Source organism: Moschus berezovskii, chromosome 22, assembly GCF_049115385.1.
Source record: "Moschus berezovskii isolate FMDL1 chromosome 22, NW_MosBer_1.0, whole genome shotgun sequence".
Classification (NCBI taxonomy): Eukaryota; Metazoa; Chordata; class Mammalia; order Artiodactyla; family Moschidae; genus Moschus; species Moschus berezovskii.
The window spans coordinates 1,540,995-1,564,169 of record NC_142481.1 but is presented as its reverse complement, the minus strand read 5'-3'; the positions used below and the strand labels follow the sequence as shown (position 1 = coordinate 1,564,169).

At 44.2% G+C, this 23,175-nt stretch overlaps 2 protein-coding genes across 2 annotated transcripts; one reads left to right on the top strand and one right to left on the bottom strand.

The window, feature by feature from the left end:
- The first annotated feature begins 1,298 nt into the window (after positions 1 to 1,298).
- USP29 (ubiquitin specific peptidase 29) lies at positions 1,299 to 3,769 on the top strand. The gene is given in 7 exon segments (XM_088830687.1): positions 1,299 to 1,344; positions 1,347 to 1,877; positions 1,880 to 1,954; positions 2,141 to 2,488; positions 2,491 to 2,693; positions 2,695 to 3,151; positions 3,705 to 3,769. Coding segments are annotated over 7 exon segments (1,725 nt in total).
- Positions 3,770 to 13,431: 9,662 nt separating this feature from the next.
- Positions 13,432 to 22,453, bottom strand: ZIM3 (zinc finger imprinted 3). Its single transcript, XM_088830686.1, has 5 exons — positions 22,418 to 22,453; positions 16,827 to 16,953; positions 16,113 to 16,214; positions 14,449 to 14,618; positions 13,432 to 14,391 (listed from the first exon to the last, which is right to left on the bottom strand). The coding sequence occupies exons 1-5, from the start codon at positions 22,451 to 22,453 to the stop codon at positions 13,432 to 13,434; spliced, it is 1,395 nt and encodes a 464-aa protein (XP_088686812.1).
- Positions 22,454 to 23,175: the final 722 nt, after the last annotated feature.

Sequence of the window (23,175 nt, the reverse complement as noted above, 5' to 3'; positions counted from 1 at the left end):
ATAGTGAGTTGTGCTGCTGCTGCTGCTGCTAAGTCACTTCAGTCGTGTCTGACTCTGTGTGACCCCATAGATGGAAGCCCACCAGGCTCCCCCGTCCCTGGGATTCTCCAGGCAAGAACGCTGGAGTGGGTTGCCATTTCCTTCTCCAATGTGTGAAAGTGAAAAGTGAAAGTGAAGTCGCTCAGTTGTGTCCGACCCTTAGCGACCCCACGGACTGCAGGCTACCAGGCTCCTCCATCCATGGGATTTTCTAGGCAATAATGCTGGAGTGGTTTGCCATTGCCTTCTCCGAGTGAGTTGTACAACTCTGCAAATAATCTCTCCAACAATGTGTTTAGAGACCCGATCCTAAGCCTCCTCTTCTCCCTGGATATAAAACTCAGGTTTAATTGGTTAGTTGACTTCATTCTGCATGTAATAAAATTAAATGCCACAGGAAAAAAAACTCAGAACTATATATAGAAATTCTCCTTGGCTTACCTAAATTCAGCAGCATGACTGGGTAACATTAGTTACCCACCTTTTAAGCCATCCTTCATCACCCGCCCCTCCTAACAGCCCCCTGAAAGAGCTTATATTCTTTTCTTTTTAACATTCTTTTTTCTTTTTGGATTTTTTATTTGTTTATTTTTGCCTGTGTTGGGTCTTCATTGCAGTGTGCAGGCTTCTCACTGTGGTGGCTTCTAGAGCACGGACTCAGTTGCTCCACAGCACATGAGATATTCCAAGATGGGGGATTGAACCTGCAGATTCTTATCCACTGCACCACCAGGAAAATCCAAAAAGCTTGTATTCTGAATCTATGTCTTCTGGAGAACTACCATGCTTCCATGCCAACTCACACAATCATGTCCAACTCGTTGTGGCTCCTCTGTCCTTGGGATTTCCCAGGTAAGAATACTGGAGTGGGTTGCCATGCCCTTCAGGGGATATTCCCAACCCAGGCATCAAACCCACATCTCCGGCATCTCCTGCACTGCAGGCAGGTTCTTTGCCACTGAGCCATCAGGGAAACACAAGAACTGCCATAGCTTCGGCATATAAATAAGAAAGAAATGGCAACCCACTCCAGTATTCTTGCCTGGAGAATCCCAGGGACGGAGGAGCCTGGTGGGCTGCTGTCTATGGGGTTGCACAGAGTTGGACACAACTGAAGCGACTTAGCAGCAGCAGCAGCAAAGGAGAACACGGAATGAATATTATTACATAGGGTTTTCCACTACTGATAATTCTAGATTAAAGTGTATGTGTGTACTTTTTTTCTTCAGGTTACATAAGTTTTCCTTGCAAAGAAAAGGATGAGTCCTCTAAAGATACATGGCTTTGTTCACATTTGGAGCCAGAGACAGAAGCTCTTGTGGAAACAGTGGAAGGAGAGAAGGAAATTAGCCTGGCAGTCATCTTCAACTCTGAAGGATTTATCTGGGTTTTTCAGCTAGGCAACAGTATTACAAGTGTGGTCCTTACACATCATGGAGAGAGACAAAGCTGTCTGCATTTAACTCTGCAAAACAATAGCTGCTTGTTCATTGACAAATTATCCTACAAGGATGCTGAACAGTTGAAGGCCTTCCTGAATGCGGTCTGTCAAAACAAATCCCAGCCACCCATGAAACACAATCATGATTGGGGTGTTTTTGGTGGGAGGAACACACAGAAGGAAACAGACAAAACTCCATCTCACCAAATCCGTGACAAGCCCCATGATGGACCCTTTAATACAGAAAAAGCAATGAAACTCTCCCCTCCGAAGATGACTTTGTTCAAGTCACCAACACATGCCAGAACAGGACTCTTAGAAAATCAAGGAACAAATAGGGAAAAAATGCTATCACCTGGTTGAGAGACGAATGAAGGGTCCCTGAAAGAAAGTAACCCTGAACTAGACAGAAATTGAAGACCGATTCCTTGGAGTATACAGAAAGTAACAAGGATGAACCGTTGCATTCAGAAGGTCAAGAAAAACTTAGAAATTCAACATGTGGATCTACATGCAAGACCACCTCTACTGAAAACGCCAGTCTAGCTCAGAATGTTGTTTTAATCTAGGCTCTCTCTTGCAAAACAGGTTTGGTGTTTCCATCAGAACAAATATACAGCCATGATGACGTAAGATGGGATGACCTTGATATTCACCCAGAAGAATTCTGGCAAGGGTTGTCCAACCTGGGGAACACCTGTTACATGGATGCAATTTTACAGTCACAGTTTGTGATTCCCTCATTTGCTGACCACTTACTCACAAAGGGCATATTGTGGGAGGAAATTCCCTTTGTTGCTTTTGTTACGTGCCTGGCCCAAATACTTGCTTTAAAAGATATTTGTAACCTGGAGGGCAAGAAAGAGCTACTTGTCAATATTAAAATTGCTATTTCAACTGTCGCAGAGACCTTCTCCGGCAACGTGCAGTACAATGCTAACGAGTTTTTAGGACACTGTTTAGAGCAATTGAAAGAAGACATGGAAAAATTAACAACCACTTTGAAGACTGAGAGGAAACTGGGGATGGAAATTCATCTTCGCAGATGTATGTGGATAACGCTGCCTGCCAGACATTTGTTTGTCCCGTTGTGGCTAACCTTGAGTTTGAATTGCAGTGCTCCGTTATCTGTAAAGCCTGTGGACAGGTCGTTCTCAAGACTGAGCCAAGTCATTATCTTTCTATCAACCTTCCCCAAGAAACGAGAACTACAACCGTCCTCTATTCAGAATTCTTTTGATCTTTTCTTTAGGGCGGAAGACCTCAAATATAGCTGTAACGAACGCACCTACAAGACATCTGTTGCAATGCACAAATTCAGTAAGCCTCCCAGAGTGCTCATCATCCATCTGAAACGCTATGGCTTTAATGATGCTTGGTTGCTAGTGAAGGATAACCAACCGATTGCTATTCCTAAATTTTTAAGCTCATCTCATTTCAGTGAGAGCACCAAGTTACCTTTTCCTACTGCCAGTAACACACCTCCCGGGGACTCCAAAATGCTAGAAGTCTTTCCAGAGATGGTTTCTGAGATCCTCGCCCCATCGTCACCTTCAGAAAAGTTGATCTCAGAATACAGCGATTCCTTGGCCAAGAATGCTGAACCACTAATGTTCCAGAAGATCACTGAAGGGTCACGCCAAGAACGGCAGCAGAGAGACCTGGAAAATGGTCCTAAACAGAATATAACAGCTTCAGAAATGGCAGAAAAAGAGCTGCCAGCAGCTGACTCAGGGATGGATCAAGAACACACATGTCTTATGATCTGTGAAGATGCAAGTGGAATTACCAGCAGCCCACACCAAGTCTTGGAGAGGCTCAGCTCCAAGAGGTGCCTGAAAATACAGAACTTAAGAAATCTGAGAAAACAATGCATTCATGGAGTTAGATGTGGGCTGAAGATTTTTATAAGGCTCATGAAAACAGGATTCCAGAAAGATCTCAAGGCATGGCTGAACAACTGCCCCAGCATGATTGGAAAAGAATTATCAAGGAATTCTCCCAACAGGAATCACCTCCAGGTGTTATGGAGCTGGGTGCCCAGGAATACTCAGAAAAGGACTTCCAGGATCGTCAGAAAGATAACAGGGACTCCCTCAGTGCTTTGGATTCTTATACGAACGCTGGAATTTTAGACAGGGAGGACACAGAACCTGAAGCCAAATGGTGAAAGGAAATGCCTACCGGCTTGTCCGTGTCATCAGCCATCTTGGCAGCCCCCCAGATTCAGGCCATCACATCAGCGATGTTTACGACTTGTCAGAAGCAGGCCTGGTTCACATACCATGACCTACTAGTATCAGAAATCCGAGAGTCCGTGATGCAGGAGGCTAGGCCTCACACTGGGTATATCTTCTTTTATATGCACAATGAGATCTTTCAGGCGCTATTGAAAAAGGCAAGGAATTCTCACTTAGAGTGGAGATAGGGGAGATCACTCAGGAGGAATAAGAAAAAGATGACTCTGGACTTCCCTGGTGGCTCAGTGGATAAGAATCTGCCTGCCAATGCAGGGGACGCAAGTTTGATTCTTGGTCCAGTAGATCCCACATGCTGCAGAGCATCTAAGCCCGTGGGCCACAACTACTGAGCCTGTGTTCTAGAGCCTGGGAGCCGCAACTGCTGACGCTCAAGCTTCTAGTGGCCATGCTCCACAGCTAGAGAAGCCACCACAATGAGAAGCCTGTGGACTGCAGCTAGAAAGGAGCCCCTGCTCACTGCGATGAAGACCCAGAGCAACCAAAAAGGAAAAATAAACAAGCATGTTAAAAAAGAAAGAAGGTTTAACTTAAAAAAATAATAGGAAAGAAAGAGATGACTCTTGTACAAATCTGCTTGCCTGCTTCACCCAGTCCCTCTCCCTCCGTGGAAGGGAGATCCTGAGCCCTGCCCAGAGATGAGGAGACAAGGAACGTGAGAGTACAGTTCAAACAGAAACTCTTCTCACGGGAAGTTCAGTTCAGTTCAGTCTCTCAGTCGTGTCCGACTCTCCGTGACCCCATGAATCACAGCACGCCAGGCCTCCCTGTCCATCACCAACTCCCGGAGTTCACTCAAACTCATGTCCACAGAGTCGGTGATGCCATCCAGCCATCTCATTCTCTGTCATCCCCTTCTCACGGGAAAGAACATGCTAATTCTGCAGCAGACCGCAAAGCTCAAACTGAGATGGGTCGTCCCAGCCTGTAAGGTCGGAGAATCACTTTTCTTGTTAATGGGGTGGTTTTCAAAATGTTGGTCCTGCAGTGGCAGCAGTAGCCGGAGACTGGTTGGAAATGAACCATCCTGGATCCCTTTTCAGACCAACTGAATCAGAAACTGGGGGTGCGACTCAGTAATTGATAGAGATCTGGTGTTCCAGAAAATATAAGAGCCGCTGCTTTGTTGTGAAGAGTATCTTCATATGTCTCACTAGTGTATATATGAGTTGTTTGTTTTATGTAAAGGATTTTTACTGTGTGTTTTCAAGTTCCTCACATGCATGCATACCTTTCCATTGTAAATGTGTTAAAATAAAACCCCAACCAATACATGTACCATTGACTGGGCTTGACAAAGCATTGTGACTTATTACTGGTAAAATTTGCTATTTTACAATACAATCAACTGTATTTTTACATTCTTCCAGGAATTTCAGGGAAATAATTAATGGGAAATTAAGTATATTAAAAAATTATATAAGGTTGATTTTGAAAATTCAAAAGCATCTTAAAATGTTGCTGAAGTTATTAATATGAATAAGACTATAAATATTCATACATGTATAATATAACCTAGTAGCCAAGGCTTAAACAGTCTTACAGTACTGAGTGTCAGTAGGTCATAGGAGTAAGGGTGTGAATGTTGAGAGGATTTTGTGAGTACAAAGAGAGTAAATCCTGGTGAGGAAAAAAATAACTAATCCTGGTGGGAAATTCCCCGGGGTTCCAGTGGTTAGGACCTGGGGCTTTAACTGCCAGGGGCCCAGGTTCAATCCCTGATCGGGAACTAAGGAAAAAAAAGGACGAAAAATCCTGGTGATGTATAAAATATAGGACAAGTTTACACAGTTAGACGCAGGAAAGACGGGGTGGGGGGAAGCAAACAGAACTACGCACAAGGTGTTTTAAAGTATTATTTTTAGCATTTAAGGGGGAAAGACAGAAAGTACTGTATAAAAAAGAAACAAAATTTTTTAATTTAAAAAAAGAATTAAAATAAAGGAATTTTTTAAAAAAAGAAACAGAAATGTCAATAATTCCACTATTAGTATTTTGGTGTTCTCTTCCAATCCTACATACATACATAACTATGAAATTTAAATTTAAATTTGTTTACACACAGTTTAATAATATGATTGTCAATGTGTAACCTCACCTACTTATTTAACTTGTATGCAGAGTACATCATGAGGAACGCTGGGCTGGAAGAAGCACGAGCTGGAATCAAGATTGCTGGGAGAAATATCAATAACCTCAGATATGCAGATGACACTACCCTTATGGCAGAAAGTGAAGAGGAACTAAAAAGCCTCTTGATGAACGTGAAAGAGGAGAGTGGAAAAGTTGGCTTGAAGCTCAACATTCAGAAAACAAAGATCATGGCATCTGGTCCCATCACTTCATGGGAAATAGATGGAAAAACAGTGGAAACAGTGTCAGATTTTATTTTTTGGGGCTCCAAAATCACTGCGGATGCTGATTGCAGCCATGAAATTAAAAGACGCTTGCTCCTTGGAAGGAAAGTTATGACCAACCTAGATAGTATATTAAAAAGCAGAGACATCACTTTGCCAACCAAGGTCCGTCTAGTCAAGGCTATGGTTTTTCCCGTGGTCATGAATGGATGTGAGAGTTGGACTGTGAAGAAAGCTGATCGCTGAAGAATTGATGCTTTTGAACCGTGCTGTTGGAGAAGACTCTTGAGAGTCCCTTGGACTGCAAGGAGATCCAACCAGTCCATTCTAAAGGAGATCAATCCTGGGTGTTCATTGGAAGGACTGATGCTAAAGCTGAAACTCCAATACTTTGGCCACCTCATGTGACGAGTTGACTCACTGGAAAAGACTCTGATGCTGGGAAAGGTTGGGGGCGGGAGGAGAAGGGGACGACAGAGAATGAGATGGCTGGATGGCATCACCGACTCTGTGGACATGAGTTTGAGTGAACTCCGGGAGTTGGTGATGGACAGGGAGGCCTGGCGTGCTGTGATTCATGGGGTCGCAGAGAGTCGGACACGACTGAGCAACTGAACTGAACTGAACTGAACCTACTTTGCTCTTTCTACTTCTCACATGTGTGTTTGATCTTCTTGGGTGTCACTGAAGGGCATGGAAAGCAATAAAAGCAATAACTCTATAGCAAAATTATAAGCCTACCCAGGCATTAGTTGTAAAGCCCTTTGAAAAATAACAGCCAAGTTTTGTGAATAGAAATGTAGGGTTCAAGTCACATTCTGCTTTCAAAATGCATTCATAACAAGTACAGATGAATTAAAATGAAAAAATAGAAGCAGTAACTCTAAAACCCATTGCATTTACAGATGCCATGAGAAGGCAGGCCATCAATCCCAAGGTCAAAGTCTCCTTCTCACCATGATCGCCCCACTGACTGGTGAAGCCAACTGTGGAGTCACACATGCTAATTTACATAAACCAACCTTGACGGCAATGAGTTTAAAGAAAACTACTGGGCTTGGTGGAGACCAGAGATCTGCAACATCCGATGATTACCTGGACACTTGATTTTCATTTAACCCCTTTATATATAATGTAACTTCCTCTCTTGTGTCCTCACCTATGACTTCACGAGGTCTCCTAGCTTCCCTCCCAGATCTTCTCTCCACATCCACGTCCTCTGTTCCTTTGCCTCCAGTTATCTTTGCCTTATTGTGCCTTTCTTTTCTTCTCCCCCAGGGCACTGTCAAGTGTAAAGAAAGCTCAATATCCAAAAAAGAAAGTTGTGGTAAGCAATCATCTTTTATTTATTTGTTGACTCACAATGTTGGGTTCATTTCTGCTCTAGAGTGAAGTGATTCAGTTATACATATATGCAGTCTTTTTCGTAGTCTTCTCCATTATGGTTTATCCCAGGATATTGAATATAGTTTCCTGTGCTCTGCAGTGGGACATTGTTGTTTATCCATCCTATATACAGTTGTTTGCATCTGCTCATCTGAAACTCCCAGTCTACCCCTCTCCCACCCCTCATCCCCCATGGCAACCACAAGTCTGTTCTCTATGTCTGGGAGTCTGGTTTCGTTTCATAGATATGTTCGTTTGTGTCATATTTTAGATTACACAAGTAACTGATCCATGACATTTTCTTTCTCTGTCTGACTCATTTCACTTTGTGTGATGATGTCTAGGTCTATCCGGATCTCTGCAAATGGCATTATTTCACTCTTTTTTATGGCTGAGTAAACTCCGGGAGTTGGCGATGGACAGGGAGGCCTGGCGTGCTGTAGTCCACTCTTTGCTGGGGTCACAAAGAGTCGGACACGATGGAGCAACTGAACTGAATATTCCATAGTATATATGTACCACGTCTTTATCCATGTATCTGGTGATGGACATTTAGGTTGCTTCCATGTCTTGGCTATTGTAAATAGTGCTGCTGTGAACACAGGGGTGCATGTATCTTTTCAAATTATAGTTTTGTCTGACTATATGCCCAGGAGTGGGATTGCTGGATCATATGGCAGCTCTATGTTTAATTTTTTGAGGAATCTCCATACTGTTTTCTTTTGTTTGTTTTTCCATGTACAGTTCTGACTGTTGCTTCCTGACCTGCACACAGGTTTCTCAAGAGGCAGGTCAGGTGGTCTGGTATTCCCATCTCTTTCAGAATTTTCCATAGTTTATTGTGATCCACACAGTCAAAGGCTTTGGCATAGTCAATGAAGCAGAAATAGAAGTTTTTCTGGAACTCTCTTGCTTTCTCCATGATTCAGTAGATGTTGGCAATTTGATCTCTGGTGCCTCTGCCTTTTCTAAAACCTGCCTGAACATCTGGGAGTTCATGGTTCACATATTGCTGAAGCCTGGCTTGGAGAATTTTGAGCATGACTTTACTTTACTTTACTAGATGAAAGTGAAAGAGGAGAGTGAAAAGGTTGGCTTGAAGCTCAACATTCAGAAAACAAAGATTATGGCATCTGGTCCCATCACTTCATGGAAAATAGATGGGAAAACAGTGGAAAGAGTGTCAGACTTTATTTTTGGGGCTCCAAAATCACTGCAGATGCTGATTGCAGCCATGAAATTAAAAGACGCTTACTCCTTAGAAGGAAAGTTATGACCAACCTTGATAGTATATTAAAAAGCAGAGACATTACTTTGCTAACAAAGGTCCATCTAGTCAAGGTTATGGTTTTTCCCGTGGTCATGTATGGATGTGAGAGTTGGACTGTGAAGAAAGCTGATCGTCGAAGAATTGATGCTTTTGAACTGTGGTGCTGGAGAAGAGTCTTGAGAGTCCCTTGGACTGCAAGGAGATCCAACCAGTCCATCCTAAAGGAGATCAGTCCTGGGTGTTCATTGGAAGGAGTGATGCTAAAGCTGAAACTCCAATACTTTGGCCACCTCATGCAACGAGTTGACTCACTGGAAAAGACTCTGATGCTGGGAAGAATTGGGGGGTGGGAGGAGAAGGGGACGACAGAGAATGAGATGGCTGGATGGCATCACCGACTCGATGGACATGAGTTTGAGTGAACTCTGGGAGTTGGTGGTGATGGACTGGGAGGCCTGGTGTGCTGCGATTCACGGGGTCGCAAAGAGTCGGACACGACTGAGCGACTGAACTGATACTGTTTTCTATAGTGGCTGTACCAATTTACACTCCCAGGAACAGTGTAGGAGGGGACAACACCCTTTCTCCACACCCTTTTCAACGTTTCTTATTTGTAAATTTTTTTTTGGAGGGGACACCTCCCAGCATGTGGGATATTAGTTCCCCAACCAGGGATGGAACTTGTGCCCCCTGCTGTGGAAGCTGGACCACCACGGAAGTCCCCAAGGCAAGAACTGTAAATGCAGGTACAAAGTTTATTATTAGAGACATGGCACAGCAACAAGTAGACAGGCACAGAGGAACATTTTGTGTCGTTAAGACAGAACCAAGGCAGAGATGCACCCCCAGAGAGAAAGGGTGTGGTGTTCTAGAGAGGAGCGCAGTAAGAGGCAGTTAAGTCGTTTATATAGGACAGGTCTTCTGGGTCTTTGTTTACCTCTAGCCAATGATCTGACTCTTTTCCCACGCTTGACGTACCCTGGGACCATCCCCTGGGCTGCACATAGCCCCTCAGCTGAGACGGATCTCAAAATGAAGGCTTCTGGGAGAAGCAAGACCCGTTATTCAATATTGGTGTGTTCAGTCACTAAGTCCTGAGTCTTTGCGACCCCGTGGACTGCAGCACGCCAGGCCTCCCTGTCCTTCACCATCTCCCAGAGTTTGCTCAAACCCATGTCCATTGAGTCGGTGATGCCATCCAACCATTTCATCCTCTGTCGTCCCCTTCTCCTGCCCTCAATCTTTCCCAGCATCAGGGTCTTTTCCAGAGTTGGTTCTTCGTCCCAGGTGGCCAAAGGTTCATTATGGCCTGGCATTATCCTTGGATTTTTTGACCCCATGAAGGCTTTTGTGCATGTGTGGTGCTGTAGAAGACTCTTGAGAGTCCCTTGGACAACAAGGAGATCAAACTATTCAGTCCTAAAGAAAATCATTGGAAGGGCTGATGCTGAAGCTGAAGCTCCAATACTTTGGCCACCTGATGAGCCAACTCATTAGGAAAAAACCCTCATGCTGGGAAAGATTGAAGGTACAAGGAGAAGGGGTGGCAGAGGATGAGATGGTTAGATAGCATCACCAACTCAATGGACATGAATTTGAGCAAACTCAGGAAGGACAGGGGAGCCTGGTATGCTGCAGCCCATGGGGTTGCAAAGAGTCAGATACAACTCAGCAACTGAACAACAGTTGTCTCCCTTGCCCCAAGGATGGGAGGTGACTGATCTCTTAATCTTTTTACAGTGTTTAGTCCAAGTCTGTCCCTGCCAAAAAAAATGCCCAACTTCTAGAGATTTAACCTATTCCCAATGCTGGTTTTTATACCGAGGTGTAGATCTCGAAACAGAGATAGGAGTCCGGTCATGAATACGTAGTCTTGGAGCCCACTGGCCTCTTGCTTCAGGAAATGTAAACAGGGGGCTGCTGATGAATGCAAGGCCCCGGGAGGTGTGAGCAGGAGGCCAGTTGTAAATGCCTAGCCTGGGGCCATCTCCTGCCCCAAGAGCACTCCAGTCACCATCCATAATATTTTCTCACTCAATTTATTGTCTAATCCAAAAGTGAAAGTGAAAAGATTTCACCTTATTCTTATCTCTTCCCCCTACTGTGACATCTATTGGGTTCTGTCAGTGTTAAAATGTTCATTTCCAGGTAAAGCGTCTGCCTGCAGTGCAGGAGACCTGGGTTCAATCCCTGGGTCAGGAAGATCCCCTGGAGGAGGAAATGGCAACCCACTCTAGTACTCTTGCCTGGAAAATCCCAGGGACGGAGGAGCCTGGTGCAGGCTATAGTCCATGGGTCACAAAGAGTCAGACATGACTGAGCGACTTCACTTTCACTTTCCAGGTTACAAGCTATAAAGACAAGGTAGGGGTTGAACCTGGAATCATCGAGGGAGGACAGGAATGACTCAGAAGACTTACTTCCCCAAGGTAGAGAGGGTGTGTTCCCATTTAAATGAGGGATGGTTGTATTATGTGAATCAGGAAGATGTTTCTGCTGTCGTGTGGAATTCAACTTTCTGAAGGCCTCCATCTCCATGGGTGGACTGTCCATGGCAGAGAGTGAATCTAACTAACACCCATTTTAATCCTCTTCTAGCTTACCTCCCTGCGTTGCAAAGTCTGGTTAGCTAAAAATGTTATTTTTCAGGCTCCCTTGCTTTTGCTAAGCAGACCGTGTGAGACTTGGAGTAAGATACTGCATGGCAGTGAGCAGCAAAAATGCATGCGGACTTCCCTGGTGGTTCAGAGGCAAAGACTCCACACTCCCAATGCAGGGGGCCCGGGTTCGACCCCTGGACAGGGAACTAGATCGCACATGCGCAACCAAGCCTCAAACAAAGAAATTCTAAAAAAATACACGCAACCCATGGACAGACTGGTTCCAGGTACCGACTAAAAGAGATGTACAAGGTGAGAGCTATGAGTTGTTTTATTGGAGGCAAAATGAGGACTATGGCCCAGGAGACAGCACCTGATAGCTCCGAGAGACTGCTCCAAAGAGGCAGCGGGGGAAGGTCAATGTGTGAGATGTGGTGAAAGAGGAGTTCAACGCAATCAAGCGCTTACTTTACAAAACATTTTCTGCTACTCACGAGGAGCTGATGTCGCCATGAAGGGATTTAGTGGTTTTATAGATGCGAGGACGGGGATCATGAAATCAGTTCCTGAAAATATCCAACTATCTAAAGACCAGTGCCATCAATTTCTCTGGCACCCAAAGTGACTCTCTCTCCACCCTCAACTCCTCAAGCACTGATTTCAGTCTCCGCAGAGGCAGGTGGCAGTTGCCCTCAGCGAGAACCAATTTGTAGTCGACACAGGAAACTAGGTGCTCACAATAGGTGGAGTCAGCCATTCTGGGGTTTTTCCTCCTGCTTACCAAGAGAGATGAATTATCTCCCCTTTCTCTTGGAAAACAAAGTGAAGTGGGGAGGACAGCAGAGATTTTTATGGTGTGAAACATCTATTTGTCCCTCTTTCTTTCCCAACTTTGAAGACTTACCAGGTACTTTCAGTATATTTCTCCTGGGTTGCTAAATGTATTGACTTAACAGATCATGTTCCCAAATAAAAAGCCCCAAATAAATAAATACTAGTATATACTAATACAAATAAATAAATACTAATATAATCCATCCAGGGCATTTTAGTGATGCAACTATGTTGTTCCATTTTATGTTTATTGTCCCCAATTAGTGATAGTATTTATATTTTTAAAAAAATACATGGGACTTCCCTGGAAGTCCAGTGGTTAAGACTTCACATTCCCAATATAGGGGGCATGAGTTCCATCCCTGGTGGGGGAACTAAGATCCCATGTGCACCATAGGACAGCATAAATAAATAAAATTAAAAATTAAATTAAAATTAAAAAAGACTTCACCTTCCAATGTAGGGGTGTGGGTTCGATCCCCAGTCGGGGATTGGCCTAAAAATCAAAACATAAAATAGAAACAATATTGTAACAAATTCAACAAAGATTTTAAAAAACGGTCCACGCTGAAAAATCTTTAGGGCTTCCCTGGTGGTCCAGTGGTTAAGAATCCACCTTGCAATGCAAAGGACACTGGTTCGATCCCAGGTCTGGGAAGATCCTACATGCCTCAGGGCAACTAAGCCTGTGCACCACAATACTGAGCCTGCACACCTAGAGCCTGTGCTCCGAAACCAGAGAAGTTACTGCAATCAGTAGCCCCTGCTTACCACAACTGGAGAAAGCCCAAGTGAGCAGCGAAGACCCACCACAGCCAAAAATAAATAAATACATCTTTTAAAAAAATCTTTAAAAAAAAAGAATAAAGGGATGTATTAAAAATAATAATAATAAATAAGTAAAATTTAAAAATAGATACCACAGATTGTATTCACTAGAACAAAACTCCATGAGCATTTTTGTCAGTTTGGTTTATTGCTACATCATCAATGTTTAAGAGTCCCTGGTATACAAAGGGTACTTAATATTTGCTTAACAATAAACAAAATCAATCTTCAAAGGACCCACTGCACCCCCAGGCTGCTCTCCAATAGTGTTCTTACCGATCATTCAGTAGGAACTCCTGGAGGACTATTCTAGGCTAGCCTCTAAGGGGAGCATTCCCCTATTTTAATGTGCAGGAGGTGTGTATCTGTTGTGAATTATTCTCTGGTGTTTGATAAGATACGACGTGTCAAGGAAGCCTTACACATTCAGAATACTCATGAGGTCTCTGTCATGGATGGATTTTGTCATGTCATGGTTTTTCCGATGCAGGCGGAGGCCTAACTTCCGGCTAAAGAATTTTCCGCATTCCTGACATTGGTAGGTCTTCTCTCCGCTATGAATTCTCTGATGGCTGTGAAGATTTGACTTCTGGAAGAAAGCTTTCCCACATCTGTCACATTCATAGCATTTTTCTCCAGTATGGATTTTTCTGTGTTGAATGAGATTTTTCTGCTGGATGAAGGTATTGCCACATAGCTCACAGGCATAGGCTCTCTTCTTAGAGTGGATTTTCTCATGGTCAGTGGCATTGGATTTCTGGGCAAAAGCCTTTCCGCATACATGGCATTTATAAGGCTTCTCTCCTGTGTGTGTTCTCTGGTGTTTGACAAGATCTGACTTGTAGATGAATGCTTTTGCACAGTCGCTACAACTGTAGGGTTTTTGTCCGGTGTGAATTTTTTTATGTTGAAGGAGGGTTGAGCCCTGTTTAAATGACTTCCCACATTTATCACATTCATAGGCTTTCTCTTCATTGTGAATTTTCTTATGATTAATGCAGGAGGATTTCCAGGAAAAGCCTTTCCCACATGTTTGACACTCAAAGGGTTTCTCTTCAGTGTGAGTTTTCTGGTGTTGGACAAGGTTGGGTTTTTGCTTGTAGACTTTCCCACATTTATCACATTCATAGGATTTTTCTCCTGTATCAGTGTTCTGATGTTCATCAATCCTACTCTTCTTGCTGAATGCCCGTCTACGTGTATTATATCCAAAGGACTCCTCAATGCCTTGTATCCTTAGGGGACTCTGAAGGTATGATTTAGAACTGAGTGACTTTTGATGGGCATTCCAAAAAACTTGATTTTCTTTAAGTTTAGATGGATCATTGCCAATTCTTCTTTTGTATATATTATATGTATTATTTTTTACATGGCTTTTCTTATCTAAACTATGTTTCAAATGTTTTCCGCATGAGTCACCTTCAGGGAGTCTGACCCTTGAAGGAGCACTGTCTGTGCTCGGTAGGAAGATTTCTTTAGGTTTGTCACATTCCAGGTCTTTGTGCTCAGTCAATGTCTCCTGGTTGACGGATGCAACTTCTGTCTCGAGGCTCTGCTCTATGCCCTGGAATCTCCAACTCTGCTCTTCAATGGCCCAGTCTTTTTCTAAAACAGAATACAAAGAAACGGTGGTACAGTGGATAAGAATCCTCCTGCCAATGCAGGGAACTCGTGTTTGATTCCCCGTCTGGGAAGATTCCACATGCCACAGGGCAGCTAAGCCCGTGGGTGTGCACAGCTGCTGAAACCCGCCTGCTCTAGAGCCCAAGCTCCGCAACAAGAGAAGCCACCGCAACAAGAAGCCTATGCTCCGCAACTAGGGAGCAGCCCCTGCTGGTTGCAACTACAGAAAAGCCTGTGCAGCAACAAAGACTCAGCACAACCAAAAATAAATAAATAAATATAATTTTTTTTTTTAAAGAATACAAAGAAATGCCCTGTGTGAATCTCCCCATTCACATGATTAAAATGAGATATTGTAAATTCTCTATTGAAGAGATCATTCTGGTTTCAGGTGTAAAGTCTGTGGGAAACTAACTTAATTGAAACTTTATGGAGGAACACTGAAGGAGTAGATATAACCTCAGGTGATACTGATCAGGAGTGATCAAAAACAGGACTTCCTGTGACAACTGACCACAACTGAATACCTGCTGACTGCTTACTGAAGGTAACGTGCTATGTAACAACTGTATCTTTAGTTTCAGATAAATAGACCTTAAGATCCACGACAGATTTATACTCAAAGTTACCTGCAATGTGTACATTCTGGTTAGTTTTTTCCTAAATAAATGTGTGTGTGCTTAGTCGCTCAGTCGTGACTCTGTGCGACCCTGCGGACTGTAGCCCGCCAGCCTCCTCTGTCCATGGGATTCTCCAGGCAAGAATACTGGAGTGGGTTTCCAGGGATCAAACCCAGGTCTCCTGCACTGCAGGCAGATTCTTTACTGTCTGAGCCACCAGGGAGGTCCATCTGTATATATACATACAGATTTCTTATCTAGATTCTTTTCCTATATAAGTCAAGCAGCTGAATTTTGGATCCGACTTTTTCAATTCTTTTTCTGTGAAGCACATTATTGGGAAAATTCATGAAATTTGAATGATGTTTATAGACAAATACTAGCATTACATTCAGTGCTGAGTACCCTCAGCCCCTATGATCATGCCCTTGTAAGAGAATGGTCTTGTGTTAAAGAAAACACAAGTGCAGGGAGCTTCACAGTTGAGCACACAGGGAGCAGAGGAGAGCCCAAAGACAGGAGAAACAGAAAACCCTTTACTTGTAAAGAAAATTCAGCTTAAAATAAAGGAACTTGGCTGTGTGGAGAGAAATACCTGGAGATTCTCTCATTACAAAAAAAAGTCAGTAGCTTCCACGTGACTTTGGTCCACTCAGGCTAAAGGACTTGGTGATTTTTCTAAAAGGTGGGGTGGGGGAATTCCCTGGCTGTCCTGTGGTTAGGAATCGGTGCAGAGAGAACGGATTCAATCCCTGACCAGGGAACTAAGATCCAACAAGGGCCATGGTGCGGCCAAAAAATAAAAAGGATGACTTCCATCCACGTGATCTTAGCCCTCCCTCTCCTGGTTACATACCTGCTGGACTGCAGCTCCTCAGCGCCTGTGTTTCCACCATCCATGGCCCCTCACCATTTTCCAACCGCAAGACCACTTCCGGTTTGGCGGCTTCCTCTCCTCCTGTTCATGGAAAATAGAGTTTGATGTTGGTGAGTGTGTGTTTGTGGGAACGTGGTGTGTGTTTGCATGTATTTCCATGAGTGTGTTTGTGTGAGTACCACGTGTCTGAGGGTGTTCATCTGTGTTGGAATGTTTCTGTGCTTGTGTGTGTGTGTTTCTGTGTTTGTGTGAGTGCCATGTGTCTGAGGGTGTTTGTACGTGTTGGAATGTGTATGTGTGAGTGTGTTGGTGTGCGTGTGTGTGTTGTGATGGAGAAGATACAGCTAGGAGTGCCCAGGGGCTGTCAATCCAAATACAATTTTTAAATGCTTTTTTTTTTGTTTTTGGAAGATGAAGTTTTCCCAAAAATCAGGACCAGAATGGGGGTGGAGGGAGAGGCCCCCCCAACAAAACTGAAAGAGGCCCTCATCCTCATGGTACTTACACAACCTGAGATGGAGGGTTCCTTGAATTTGGCCCACATGCACCTCACATGCCCTAATCTCTGTCCTGCCATGAACATATCCAAAGTAAATAGCATCTAACAGCCAAAACGGGTAAGCTACTCAGGGTAAGTGCCATGAGGTTCAGGCTTCAGGTTTTGAGTGATGCTCCCCAAGAAGCCATGCTCACCCACGGAGACTAGGTTCCTGTAGTTCTCCAAGGTCACATCCTTGTACAGGTCCCTCTGCTCGGGACTCAGCCGCTGCCACTCCTCCTGTGTGAAGTCCACGGCGACATCCTCAAAAGTCACGCCTCCCTGTAACGACAAGTTCCTGATCTGCAGAAAAATGCCCCCAGATCCAGAGGCCTGGTAAACAGGAATTTATCTCCATTGAGCCAAGATCAAATTGTACATGTTATTTGCTGAGAGTTATGTGTGCTCAGTTACTGAGTTGTCTCCGACTCTTCGCGACCCCATGGACTGCAGCCTGCCAAGCTCCTCTGTCCATAGGGTTTCCCAGGCAAGAATGTTGGAGTGTTGTAAAGCAATCCCTCAATAAAAAACTAGGCTAAAAAAAATGCTGGAGTGGGTTGCCATTTCTTTCTCCACAGGATCTTCTGAACCCAGGGATCGAACCCATGGCTTCTATATTAATAGATAGATTCTTTACCACAGAGCCACCTGGGAAGCCTCTCTCTGATGCTATGTCTGGGAGAAAATTAACTGCACCTGAAATATCCTGCCAACGAGCCACGGCCTCAGGGTTACGCGTGATGCAGTCCTCTTTCTCTCCCTTTCTACAAACCCTAATCCAGTTCCATCGATTTTACTTTCCAAACCCCTCTCAAATCTATTTGGTGGTCTCCATTTTCCCCACTGTTCACTGATCCACAATCTTTTTTTTAAAGATAATTATGATTTATGACATGCTAAGCTCTTTGACGCCGGGAGAGACGCCGGCTCCGGTGGCGCAGACGCGAGAGGCGCTCCCCCACGCCTGAGGCCAGGGGCGGAGGCCGAGAGGAGAAACCCCTTGTCCAAGGTAAGATGCAGCGGCTGCGCTTTGCTGGAGCAGCTGTGAAGAGATATCCCACGACCAACGTAAGAGAAACCCAAATAAGACGGTAGGGACATCAGAGGGCAGACACACTGAAATCATAATCACAGAAAACTAGTCGATCTGATCACATGGACCACAGCCGAATGTGGTCCACTGGAGAAGGCAATGGCAAACCACTTCAGTATACTTGCCTTGAAAACCCCATGAACAGTATCAAAAGGCAAAATGATAGGATACTGAAATAAGGAATTCCCCAGGTCGGTAGGTGCCCAGCATGCTACTGGAGATCAGTGGAGAAATAACTCCAGAAGGAATGAAGGGATGGAGCCAAAGCAAAATCAATATCCAGCTGTGGATGTGACTGGTGATAGAAGCAAGGTTCGATGCTGTAAAGAGCAATATTGCATAGGAACCTGGAATGTTAGGTCCATGAATCAAGGCAAATTGGAAGTGGTCAAACAGGAGATGACAAGAGTGAACGTAGACATTCTAGGAATCAGTGAACTAAAATGGACTGGAATGGGTGAATTTAACTCAGATGACCATTATATCTACTACTGTGGACAGGAATCCCTTAGAAGAAATGGAGTAGCCATCATGGTCAACAAAAGAGTCCGAAATGCAGTACTTGGATGCAATCTTAAAAATGACAGAATGATTTCTGTTCGTTTCCAAGGCAAACCATTCAATATTACAGTAATCCAAGCCTATGCCCCAACCAGTAACGCTGAAGAAGCCGAAGTTGAACAGTTCTATGAAGATGTACAAGACCTTTTAGAACGAACACCCAAAAAAGATGTCCTTTTCATTCTAGGGGACTGGAATGCAAAAGTAGGAAGTCAAGAAACACCTGGAGTAACAGGCAAATTTGGCCTTGGAGCACGGAATGAAGCAGAGCAGAGGCTAATAGAGTTTTGCCGAGAGAATGCACTGGTCATAGCAAACACCCTTTTCCAACAACACAAGAGAAGACTCTACACATGGACATCACCAGATGGTCAACACCGAAATCAGATTGATTATATTCTTTACAGCCAAAGATGGAGAAGCTGTATACAGTTAGCAAAAACAAGACCAGGAGCTGACTGTGGCTCAGATCATAAACTCCTTATTGCCAAATTCACACTTAAATTGAAAAAAGTAGGGAAAACCACTAGACCATTCATATATGACCTAAATCAAATCCCTTATGATTATATAGTGGAAGTGAGAAATAGATTTAAGGGACTAGATCTGATAGAGTGCCTGATGAACTATGGACGGAGGTTCATGACATTGTACAGGAGACAGGGACCAAGACCATCCCCAAGGAAAAGAAATGCAAGAAAGCAAAATGGCTGTCTGAGGAGGCCCTACAAATAGCTGCGAAAAGAAGAGAAGCGAAAAGCAAAGGAGAAAAGGAAAGATATAAGCATCTGAATGCAGAGTTTCAAAGGATAGCAAGGAGAGATAAGAAAGCCTTCCTCAGCGATCAATGCAAAGAAATAGAGGAAAACAACGGAATAGGAAAAACAAGAGATCTCTTCAAGAAAATTAGGGATTCCAAGGGAACATTTCATGCAAAGATGGGCTCGATAAAGGACAGAAATGGTATGGACCTAACAGAAGCAGAAGATATTAAGAAGAGGTGGCAAGAATACACAGAAGAACTGTACAAAAAAGATCTTCATGACCAAGATAATCACGATGGCGTGATCACTGACCTAGAGCCAGACATCTTGGAATGTGAAGTCAAGTGGGCCTTAGAAAGCATCACTACGAACAAAGCTAGTGGAGGTGATGGAATTCCAGTTGAGCCATTTCAAATCCTGAAAGATGATGCTGTGAAAGTGCTGCACTCAATATGCCAGCAAATTTGGAAAACTCAGTGGTGGCCACAGGACTGGAAAAGGTCAGTCTTCATTCCAATCCCAAAGAAAGGCAATGCCAAAGAATGCTGAAACTGCCTCACAATTGCACTCATCTCACACGCTAGTAAAGTCATGCTCAAAATCCTCCAAGCCAGGCTTCAGCAATATGTGAACCGTGAACTTCCAGATGTACAAGCAGGTTTTAGAAAAGGCAGAGGCACCAGAGATCAAATTGCCAACATCCGCTGGATCATGGAGAAAGCAAGAGAGTTCCAGAAAAACTTCTATTTCTGCTTCATTGACTATGCCAAAGCCTTTGACTGTGTGGATCACAGTAAACTGTGGAAAATTCTGAAAGAGATGGGAATACCAGAGCACCTGACCTTCCTCTTGAGAAACCTGTATGCAGGTCAGGAAGCAACAGTTAGAACTGGACATGGAACAACAGACTGGTTTCAAATAGGAAAAGGAGTGCGTCAAGGTTGTATATTGTCACCCTGCTTATTTAACTTATATGCAGAGTACATCATGAGGAACGCACAAGCTGGAATCAAGATTGCTGGGAGAAATATCAATAACCTGAGATATGCAGATGACACCACCCTTATAGCAGAGAGTGAAGAGAAACTAAAAAGCCTCTTGATGAAAGTGAAAGAGGAGAGTGAAAAGGTTGGCTTGAAGCTCAACATTCAGAAAACAAAGATCATGGCATCTGGTCCCATCACTTCATGGGAAATAGATGGGGAAACAGTGGAAACAGTGTCAGACTTTATTTTGGGGGGCTCCAAAATCACTGCAGATGCTGATTGCAGCCATGAAATTAAAAGACGCTTACTCCTTGGAAGGAAAGTTATGACCAACCTAGATAATATATTAAAAAGCAGAGACATTACTTTGCCAACAAAGGTCTGTCTAGTCAAGGCTATGGTTTTTCCCGTGGTCATGTATGGATGTGAGAGTTGGACTGTGAAGAAAGCTGATCGCCGAAGAATTGATGCTTTTGAACTGTGGTGCTGGAGAAGACTCTTGAGAGTCCCTTGGACTGCAAGGAGATCCAACCAGTCCATTCTAAAGGAGATCAATCCTGGGTGTTCATTGGAAGGAGTGATCTAAAGCTGAAACTCCAATACTTTGGCCACCTCATGCGACGAGTTGACTCACTGGAAAAGACTCTGATGCTGGGAAGAATTGGGGGCGGGAGGAGAAGGGGACGACAGAGAATGAGATGGCTGGATGGCATCACCGACTTGATGGACATGAGTTTGAGTGAACTCTGGGAGTTGGTGATGGACAGGGAGGCCTGGTGTGCTGTGATTCACAGGGTCGCAAAGAGTCGGACACAACTGAGCGACTGAACTGAACCGAAGCTCTTTGCAGTTTTTTTTTGGCTGTGCCACAAGGCATATAGGATCTTAGTTCACCAATAAGAGATCGAACCTGGGCCCTCTGTGTGGAAGCTCGGAGCCTTAACCATTGGGCCACCAGAGAAGTACCTATGATCTTTTTTTTTTAACCACCCTTAATTTTTTTAATTGGAGGACAACTGCTTTACAATCTTGCCCCAGTTTCTGCCAAACATCAACATATCCCAGCCATGGGTATACAGCCACAGCTGTCGCCTCCCTCTTGAACCTCCCGCTTCCCACCCCTCTATGTTGTCACAGAGCGCAGAGCAAATTCCCACCAGCAATCTGTTTTACATATGGTAAAATGGGTGTATATTTCAATGCTGCTCTCTCACTTCATCCCCCTCTCTCCTCTCCCTACTGTGTCCACAAGTCTCTCCTCTATGTTTGCCTCTCTATTCCTGCTCTGCAAATAGGTTCATCAGTACCATCTTTCTAGATTCCATGTATGTGCGTTTATATACAAAATTTGTACTTCACTCTGTATAACAGGCTCTAGGCTCATCCACCTCACTAGAACTGACTCAAATCCATTCCTTTATTTAGAACCAGGCACTAGCATCCTAACTCTAGGAGGAAAAGGGGATGACGGAGGATGAGATGGTTGGATAATATCACCGAGTCAATGGATATGAGTTTGAGCAAATTCCGGGAGACAGTGAAGAACAGTGAAGAAGCCTGGCGTGCTGTAGTCCATGGGGTCCCAGTGATTGGACATGACGACTAAACAACAACATCCTTCCTCTTTCACTGCTCCTAAACTGATGCCTTCCAATATGTTTTTCACAGGGATGTGACACGCCCCAGTTTAGCAGCTTTCCTTGGCTTGGGGAGATGGTGAAAAGTGAAAGTGAAAGGCGCTCAGTCGTGTCTGACTCTGTGTGACCCCATGGACTGTATAGTCCATGGAATTCTCCAGGCCAGAATACTGGAGTGGGTAGCCTTTCCCTTCTGCAGGGGATCTTCCCAACCCAGGGATCGAACCCAGGTCTCCTGCATTGCAGGTGGATTCTTTACCAGCTGAGCCACCAGGGAAGCCCAAGAATACTGGAATGGGTAGTCTATCCTTTCTCCAGGGGATCTTCCCAACCCAGGGATAGAACCCAGGTCTCCCGCATTGCAGGTGGATTCTTTACCAACTGAGCTCCTAGGGAGAAAGGGCACCCCTCCTTTAGACATGTAAGAAATAAGATATTGTCTCCCAGATCAGTAAGCAAAGGATGTCACAGTCATCAGTGATTAAGGGAAGTTGGTGAGACCCGAGGGAATTCAGGGTGTGAAAACACAGGATGCTGCCCCAGATAACTGTGGAGCCTATCAAAGAAGGAGGGAGGGAGAGGGGATGGAGGAGGGAAGGAAAAACTGCCAAAGAGGTTAGCAGAGGTTAATTCTGAGGAATGGGAATATAGATGACATGTTTGCTTGTTTCAGATGATGATTTGGAATTAAAAAAAAAAACTCACCTGGATATTTTGCATTTCTTGTTCTTTTTGAGTCATGACAGTCTCGGGAAGGAAGAGCTGAGGGAAAACAGAAAAGAGTCATGAAAAACAGAATGTCCGGAGCTGCCCAGTTCTCCAGTACAGGGAGCACTGCCTGGACCCTTCAGAAAAGCCCTCGTTTGTCCCCAGATGGTCCCTGTTGAGACAGGGGCCGACCCCGCTGGGTGGCATAAACCCATAGAATTCCCTGGACCTCTCACAATTTACACATCTCCTGGATCCTGTGATTCTACTGGTAATCCTTTGTCTTCAAGTAAATAACTATGGGGGCTTTCCCGGTCACGGAGCGGTAAAGAATCTGCCTACAATGCAGGTCTCGCAGGAGATGCATTTTTTATCCCTGGGTCAGGAAGATCCCCTGGAGGAGGGCATGGCGACCCACTCCAATATTCTCACCTGACTAACCCCCTGAATAAAGGAGCCTCGCGTGCACGCAGTCGGATACAACAGAGGAGACTTAGTAAGGCACAAATAACTATGAAAGCGCAAAAAAATGATCAAGGGCAAGACATCTCACTACTGGTTTATTTTTCTCATCAAACGAGTGGAAGCAACTTACAGGTACAGTAATCAAAGCTTTCTTTCTTTTTTTAATAATTAAAAAATAATAATTTTATTGATTTATGTATTTTTGGCTGTGCCGGGTCTTCCTTGCCACACGGGCTTTTTCTCTACTTGCTGGGAGTGGAGGCTGCTCTCTAGTTGTGAGCAAGCTTCTC

Excerpts from the sequence above, each read along its gene's own strand:
- ZIM3 (XM_088830686.1), bottom strand. The coding sequence starts at position 22,453 with ATGACTCAAAAAGAACAAGAAATGCAAAATATCCAG. Across the intron at positions 16,954-22,417 it reads AAGAAATGCAAAATATCCAG|GGAGGCGTGACTTTTGAGGA; the intron begins GTGAGTTTTTTT and ends TTGTCGTTACAG. Across the intron at positions 14,392-14,448 it reads CAGACAGTGCTCCTTCAAGG|AAAAGCCATGTAAAAAATAA; the intron begins GTCAGACTCCCT and ends AGTTTAGATAAG.